Here is an 8,301-nt window from a genome sequence, read left to right as displayed (position 1 = left end):
GGTGACTGAACTGACTGTTTTTGTAAAGCAGGCCAGAGACGATCTTTTTGTGTGTGTTGGTGCTAAAGGAGTTAATACAATTATACTGAAAGTAATTTCAAGTAAACTTGCTTTGTAACCATCAATGTCCTTTCAAAGATATAAGATGGAAAATTATTCATTTTACAAGCTAAATGTCTTCACCAGTTTTCAAGTCATGTTTCATTGATCACATTACACTGTTATATAAGAAATAGCTTCGGCTGTAACTCTACCATTTTTTTTCTGTCAAGTCACGAATTTATGGAAACACATGTTCAAATGTAGACAATTGCACAGTCTGAAACATCTCCTAATTATACTAATGTGACTATTACACACTATTTATCCATCCATCTACATAATTTAAATTTTATGTTTCTCTATTTTTTGTTTTGTTTTCAGCACCAAGAATGAGATTTACTTACTTATTGTATTCAAAGAATTCTAAAATATGTTGTCAATTTTAACACGTACTGTTACTTCCCATATACTTGTATGATCAATAAAGATTAAAAGTTGATCAAACTTTACTACCTGAAAGAGGTATCAAGTGAAGATTCGTTTGAGAAATGAAAGAACCGGCCAATTTAATCTAAATGATCCGAATCCTAGAAAAGAGTCGGACGGCCCATCGCCGCTTGCTGGAGTCGGGCACTAGGAGGGTGGAGAGAGAACGTAAAACGTCGCCTACTTTACACGCCTGTTTCGATTTTACGTGATGACGTTGTGGAGGCTCAGCTATGATGGCAGCCGTAGGTTGACATCAAAACGATACAGAATATTAAGTATCTCAAAGTTAGCGGAAAAGCCCCGACACAATAACACAGAACACATTAACATTTTTCAGATAGCACACGCTTTAACACACACCTGCCCGGTTAGGGGAACGGTAAGTTACCGAAGCAACGTCCACCTTTGCTGTATCAAAGTGGAGCCTGGTGTGTGCCTGCGCTGCGACTTCAACTCGTTTGTTTCATGTTTTGCATACACTCCTGTTAAATTGTGAAGCTAGCTGTTTAGCTGGGGAGGCTAATAAAAGCATAAACAGCGTTCAGTCCACTCTCCCCACTGGTGTTCAGCAGTTCTGCGTGGATAACCTGCTAACTGGTAACCTAGCTAGTCAGAGAGCAGCTGTGGAGCCGAGCTAATGTTTGAACACGTCCCGTTTGACAAGCCGCTCTCCCACTGCGCTCCTGCCATGCTAACACTGCTGGAATGTGCTGTGAAACAATTACTGCCGCTGTTGCTTTGAAATCTAAGATTTCCTGGCGTTTATGTGACTTGTTGAAAAGTCACTGGACTGGTTATAAATGGTCTCCTGCTGCAAACCAAAAAGTCTTATTAATGGAGAGTTTTGGTTATCTAAATTTCATCCTGACATGACATGTTGTCCACAAAACAGCAGTTCCCTGAATCACTGGCCTGTGTTCTCTGTGTTGTTCGTGAAGTGGCACTATGCCCGCAGCCACTGTGGATCACAGCCAAAGAATATGTGAGGTTTGGTCCAACAACCTGGAGGAGGAGCTGAAGAGGATCCGACAGGTCATCCGGAAATACAACTATATCGCAATGGTAAGTTGGGATTATTCAATTTGGCAATTTGTGTCAGGATTACTGTATGCAAAGTCATTGAATATTAGCATTGTCACGTCAAAATGTGTGTGGAAATATGCAAAAAGTATTAATACAGGCTAAATGGAGCTGTTATCAACACCCGATTTCCTCATTGGTGTTGGCAGTGGTAATATTTGTCATCATATCACTCAATCACTAGCTAAGTTAAATTCACCAAGCGCACAATCTGATACATTTCTAGTATATGTTTGTGTCAGTTTTGATTAATAATGTCCCAAAATTAACTTTGTCTTGAAATTAGAATGTTATATGATTCTGATTACAAAAATAATAATGTATAAAGGACAAATTAACTATTAATAGAATGTTCAGTGGAAGGAAAAAATGTGAGACACTCAAAAATGTGGTTACTCACCAAGAAACGTATGACTCTGTTGCATGTATATTTAAATTTTCTAAGAAATGAATTTATCTAACTTAACTGAAATAAACACAATATTTTACTGTGTATTAAATATTTAGTTTCACGTTTTGATAATCAAATACTAAACTAAACTTTTTGATCGTATTGTAATTTATTGACTCACCAGCAACAAACTGGTCGTTGTTTCTTTCCTACTGGCGGGCGCCGGTCTCCCAGATGCCGTCAGCCCCCTTTCTGGGTAACAGCGGCTCACTCTCTTGCAGGACACGGAGTTTCCGGGCGTTGTCGCCAGACCGATTGGGGAGTTCAGGAGCAACGCTGACTACCAGTACCAGTTGCTGCGCTGCAACGTGGATCTGCTGAAGATAATACAGCTGGGTCTCACGTTCATGAACGAGCAGGGAGAATATCCTCCAGGAACGTCAACGTGGCAGTTCAACTTTAAGTTCAACCTCACGTAAGATCGCAGTCCTGTCAGTTTCTTATGTTGCCTGGGTAAATTTGCAGAGCTTGCAAAAAATTTTAAGAAATACAACTTGTACTAGAGCATACGAGCTAGACTTTATATATATTTATTAATCACAATTAAAGCCGGGACTTTAATGCAACAATTTTGATTAATTCATTACATAGATTTTAATGTGTTAACATTTTTTAGCACAATTGATTAAAAAAACTTTTTATACTCCAAAGTTCCCGGTTGAACCTTTGCATTCACATGGTTCTGGTACGCCGGTAAATCTGATGCACGAGCAACATCCCCGAACAGCAACGGACGACAAAGTGACTTCACTTGGCTCACTTTGTTTCAAAAGACGATTTAAGGGGATGCTTGAGAATACAACTGTTGTTTCCAAATAGCGCTAAAAAGAGTTAGCCTGCTAGCAAAGCTTTTCAAGCCTGAAATAGCATCTCGAAGCTAAACGCTAATGTCAGCGTTCACAGCTCACATTTCTAAAGAAGGATTTCCTCAAAGACGTTGAAACACGTGGAAGCTGAATGGCATTTTTGCACTAATCTGATGGTGGAATAACCTAAATAACAGTTTAAAAACAATAAATGTCTTTGTTGTTAAAGTCTTTTTATTCAATAATTTAACAGGAAAAAAAAAGGTTTTTTGAATTGAAAATGTTGCTCATTTTGTCAATATATGGTTTTCGATTAAAAGATGATTAATTGATTACAGATTGTGAAATTAACTCTATTAAAAACTTTAATCACATCCCACCAGTAATCATAATTATAATATTTAAGCACAGAATATGAAGAATGGCCAGCTGTCAGGGTGAAATTAGCAACAAGGACAGAAATCCCACAATCCAACTGGGTGTCACCGTTTTGAGGTTTCAGTTGCTGCAATTTTACCCATACAAACTTTACATTACTGTTCCTGACAGACACTGACTGGTGTGTGTGTGTGTGTGTGTGTGTGTGCGTGTGCGTGAGCGCGCGCTAGCCGAGCTGAGTAGTTCAGATCAGAACTCTGCGGTTCTGTTTCTCTCTTCATTAGAGAAGATATGTATGCACAGGACTCCATTGAGCTTCTGACCACTTCAGGGATTCAGTTCAAGAAGCACGAGGAGGAAGGCATCGAGACGCTGTACTTCGCAGAGCTGCTGATGACGTCCGGAGTGGTGCTGTGCGACGGCGTCAAGTGGCTGTCTTTTCACAGGTACGCTGCTCGTGTTCCTGAATTTGCCTCAAACCGTCGCAGTCAAGATTTCGACGTGGCAAACGAATGCTGGCGCCGGCACCTTTTTCTGTTCAAAACGTTTGTCCCAACATTCCCGCCCGTTTCCTTGTTTGTGTTTTTGCAGTGGCTATGACTTTGGATACCTGATCAAGATCCTGTCTAACGCCAACCTGCCTGAGGAGGAGGTGGACTTCTTCGAGATTCTCCGCTTGTACTTCCCGGTCATTTATGATGTCAAGTACCTCATGAAGAGCTGCAAGAACCTGAAGGTAGTCTGAGAAATGGCAGAGGATCCCTGGGTTTAGTTTATGCTGGGAAACTCTGATTCCTGAAGTAACTGTAAGGGTTGATATCTGATATTAGAAACCGTTAACGTTTCTGCCTGATGGTCTCAGTTCTGCCATCAACGCTGCAGCTGGAGCAGAGTGATCATGGCAGGACGGAGACCCGAATGGTGTTAAATGGCGCCGTGCGGCAACAGTCCGATAAATGATTGATGGAAACAATCAAACACGTCCAGCAGGAATTCAGAGCTCGTTCTTCCTAAATGCCCGACAGGGGCTTTGATTGCTCCAAGCTGCTCTCATTTGTGACGACTTTTCTGTTTCGAGGTGTTTAAGAAACAAAAAGTTAAATGCACTTCAGATTTCTAAATTAGATGTATTTTACTTCCTGTTTGGGCTCAGCTTGTTTTTTTTGTTTTTTTTTTTACAAATTCTTCTGTCAACTTAAACTTATAGTTTTTACTAATGTCTTGTATTTTTAATCTTGCAGAGTTTCTTTCCATCAAAAGATTAGAGTTCAGTAAAAAATAATCCCATTTTTTCCTCTGTCTTAGTTCCTATCATCCTGCGGTGTTATTCTCCGAAACACGACCGTATTATCTGGAGACATGCTGCCTGTGGCTTGTTAGCGGTGCTGTCCTCCATTATGTGGACTTGCTGAGCGTGACTGATGGCGCTTTGTGTTCAGGGCGGGCTGCAGGAAGTAGCTGAGCAGCTGGAGCTGGAGAGAATCGGACCGCAGCACCAGGCCGGCTCGGACTCTCTACTCACCGGCATGGCGTTCTTCAAAATGAGAGAGGTAGGAGCCCCAAGTCAGCAGCCTGACGCAGAGCTCCGCTTCCTTTGGCTCTCAGCTTCCAATGTCAGGGGAGAATATTGATTCTGCTGGGTATTTTGTCACAATTTGGCCTATTTCAACCCTAAACCTTACAGTTTCTCTTAGAACGTACGGCCGGAGCTACAGCGTAAAAATGTAGATGAAAGCATTATCAAAATGGCCTAGTCAAAGTCGAGATGTCGTGTTGGTGTGTTACAATTGTCGCCAAACCACAAAGACGCACGAAATAACACACTTATGAAAAATAAGTTGCTGAAATGATTAATCTGATTATTGAAATAATTGTCAACTAATTTAGAGATTGATTAATGGTTAACCTGGATTTAAAAAACTTTTTTTTTGAGTAGATTTTTTTTAAAAGGCCATTTGTGAGAACGACGTACTCAAACATACCCAAAACTGTACAAAAGTATAAACGTTTGCATTTAGAAACAAAACAATTTGTAGATTCATTTTAACCAGAACTCCTGGTGTTTCTAGACACGCCGAGTTTTAGCTTCACTTGACTCAAATTTAATAAGAAATTACATAAAATATCTTATTAAGCTACGTTTGCTATGAAATTATTAATAGGCTAATGCAAGTATTTTTCAATTAATCTACAAATAATCAAGTGTTCACCAAAGAAATACTATTCATTTCAGGTAATAAAATGTTTCATTTTCTTAACTTGAATCCCAACACCACCGGTGTCCTCCAATCCCAGTATTGTTAACGACTTGTTTACCACATTTACCCACTTAAATCAATAAAAGATTATGACCATAATTAGTATCGAAACAGTTAATCCGATTAATTGTGATCAGTTTCGTAATCGATTAATCGTTAATTGGAGAATAGAAGCAGAACCGGCCGAGCATTTCACGTTGGAAGCAATTTTTTAGCTGCAGATGCTACAAATGATGAAGCACCAAAGGAATGCCAAGTTATTGTATTATAGGCAAAAAAAAAATTATAATTACATTTGTGGGTTTTTTTATATTCTACATAAAAGATTTAAGTAAAAATCTGCAGAACGTGCACATTCTTTTATCCGATTAATTGATTAAAGATCCGATACGCTAATTGGTAGCTAGTCCCAGTTGTTTCTGCTGATAATTTTTTTCGTGACCATCAAACTGTTTTTATTTTTTCCCAGTCTATGACGTAATCACACATCTGTATCGCTGTCCGCCCTTCTTCCCTCCAGATGTTCTTCGAGGATCACATCGACGATGCGAAGTACTGCGGCCACCTGTACGGTCTGGGCTCGGGCTCCGCCTACGTGCAGAACGGAACGGGAAACGCCTACGAAGAGGAGGCCAACAAGCAGCAGTCGTGACATCGCCGGAGTCTCCCACCGTCCCAAAGTCCGGCCCGGCTCCGAGGCGGCGAACCGGTTCCACCACGATAACGGAGGAACAAAAACACCGACGTACATTCGCGTTATTTAGCTGTCTTTTTTTTTGTTTGTTTTGTCGTCTTCTTCTTCCCCATCGGCCGCGCCCGTCTCAGACGAGCGGAAAAGAAGCCTCGTCCGCACCGCGAGCCGCATGCTCGCGAGTTTAGCCTTTTATCCCTTGCGAGGCGGCGCCAAGATGACGCTCGGCTCGGTTCGGTTCGGTTTGAACATGCCTGAAAAGATGGGATTTTAGTTTTCCCTCAAGTGTTCTGCAGACATGTTTTTTGCACTTTACAAAAGAAAAAAAAAGCAAGAAAAAAACAAAAGAAGAAGAAGCAGCTCTAACCCTTATTTTATACGGAACGCTGAACACGTTTGCGGTGCGTCTCCGTCTCCTCTCCGTTGCCTTCCGTGTTCCTGTTTTTTTTTTGTGTTTTTTTTTACATCGCGAACATGTCAACTCTCCCACCGCCGCGAAAGCAGCTCTCGCCACGCTCGGCCTTAACACTAGCTGCATTCTTCTCTTTTAAACCTTTTAATTTATTGTGCCGGTTACGCTGACTAGTGACCCTTTTCAACACTAAACGACAAAAAATAAAATCCGGACGGATCGAGACGGAAGTCCTCACCGAGTGTGTGTTCGCCGACACTTGAATCTTTTGTTCTTGATTTGTTCACGTGACGAGAATGTTTGTACCGACCTGAATAAGCTCTGATTTCACTGTGAGAAGCGTCTCCTCATTCAATCATTTCTGTCTTTTTTGTTGTTGTTTTGTTTTTTTCCTTGTCGTACGAATAGCATGTATCCAGATGCTTTTCACCAGGAGGAATGCGTGTCATTTATGTGTGTGTGTGTGTGCGTGCGTGTGTGTGTGCGTGTCTGTGTGTGTAAACGCTCTCGCTGACAGACGCACACATAGTCAGATGCATGAGCTCTGTATAATCAACCAGTGACACAAGCAGCTTTTCCCATTAAACAAACCCAGTAGGACATGCTGACGTCAACCTGAACTACTCTGCTCAGAGTTCGTTTTTCTTTTATTGTTTTAACGGAATAAAAAGGAGGGGAGAAAAAAAAACAAGCCCTTTTCTTCGTAGTTAACACCACTTGAGTTGTGGAATGCCTCCTTCCTGTAGCGTCGTCCGGTTTCGGGCGCAGAGCGGACCGCATGCGTTTCAAAACGTCGGACTCGAAGCGGACTTGTTGATCGGTTCCCACATCCCGCTTCTAGGCGTGTTAAGGTCGTAGGTTAGCAGCTTCTTATTGACCTCTGCCTCCGAACGTGACATGCGCTTCCTTTCCTTTTTCTGCAGCTCATCTCTCACACTGTAAAGAAGAAAGAAAAAAAACAATATGCAACATAAAGAGAGGAATGTTTTTAGATGTTTTTTTGTAAATAAAGGCTTGAAATTTTTCTACTGGAAAAAGAAAAAAAAAAAACTGTTCTCGGCAGTGAAATCTTTTGGTCATCTAAATAAACCGCTGGAAAGTTCATTGTAGTAATTGAATTTGAAGAGATGAATATAACTAAGTAAGTATTTCAAGGGGTTGTTTCTGGATTATTATTTTTTTTGTTTAATAATTAAAACCAAAATTTAGATTCAGAAAATTAGAATTGATCTGATTAAAAATAGACTTTTATGCTAAACCCTCGATGGAGTCTTACCCCACTTATGGATACACTGAAAGTCTAATAAGTAGTGAAAGTGACAGTTCTGTATTTAGGCATATTAATGGAAAATTGAGTGAAAGGAAAAAAGTTTGAAAGAAAAGGATGTAAAGCCAAACCACAGACATCAGTCATTCATAAAACCATTTTATAACAGAATAATGTGCTTAACAGAACTTCAAAATAAAGAATTAAAACCAGGAGGGCTAAACTACATTTATCACCCAATTTAGTTGTAGTCCATGTAACTTATTGCATGGTTTCTATAATAATAATAAAGGTTATTATTATTATATGGATCAAATTGTTGTTACGTCTCTATTAATGACAGAAAAGCCTCCAAGGGGCCCTGAAATAACTTGAAATGGACAAAAATAGTAAAAAAATTTGCTGGAAATTGACCAATAAAAATGAG

General features: G+C 40.2%; 1 protein-coding gene across 1 annotated transcript; it reads left to right on the top strand.

The window, feature by feature from the left end:
- The first annotated feature begins 728 nt into the window (after positions 1–728).
- On the top strand, positions 729–7,709 carry cnot7 (CCR4-NOT transcription complex, subunit 7). The gene is made up of 7 exons (XM_007554750.2): positions 729–910; positions 1,470–1,593; positions 2,284–2,477; positions 3,531–3,692; positions 3,838–3,982; positions 4,686–4,796; positions 6,025–7,709. The coding sequence occupies exons 2-7, from the start codon at positions 1,477–1,479 to the stop codon at positions 6,154–6,156; spliced, it is 861 nt and encodes a 286-aa protein (XP_007554812.1). The 5' UTR covers positions 729–910; positions 1,470–1,476; the 3' UTR covers positions 6,157–7,709.
- Positions 7,710–8,301: the final 592 nt, after the last annotated feature.

This window comes from Poecilia formosa, unplaced genomic scaffold, assembly GCF_000485575.1.
Source record: "Poecilia formosa unplaced genomic scaffold, Poecilia_formosa-5.1.2 Scaffold66, whole genome shotgun sequence".
In the NCBI taxonomy this organism is placed as follows: Eukaryota; Metazoa; Chordata; class Actinopteri; order Cyprinodontiformes; family Poeciliidae; genus Poecilia; species Poecilia formosa.
Note: the sequence above shows the minus strand (reverse complement) of the source record. Positions and strands in the feature narration are given on the sequence as shown.

Excerpts from the sequence above, each read along its gene's own strand:
- cnot7 (XM_007554750.2), top strand. The coding sequence starts at position 1,477 with ATGCCCGCAGCCACTGTGGATCACAGCCAAAGAATATGTGAGGTTTGG. Across the intron at positions 1,594-2,283 it reads AATACAACTATATCGCAATG|GACACGGAGTTTCCGGGCGT; the intron begins GTAAGTTGGGAT and ends ACTCTCTTGCAG. Across the intron at positions 4,797-6,024 it reads CGTTCTTCAAAATGAGAGAG|ATGTTCTTCGAGGATCACAT; the intron begins GTAGGAGCCCCA and ends TCTTCCCTCCAG.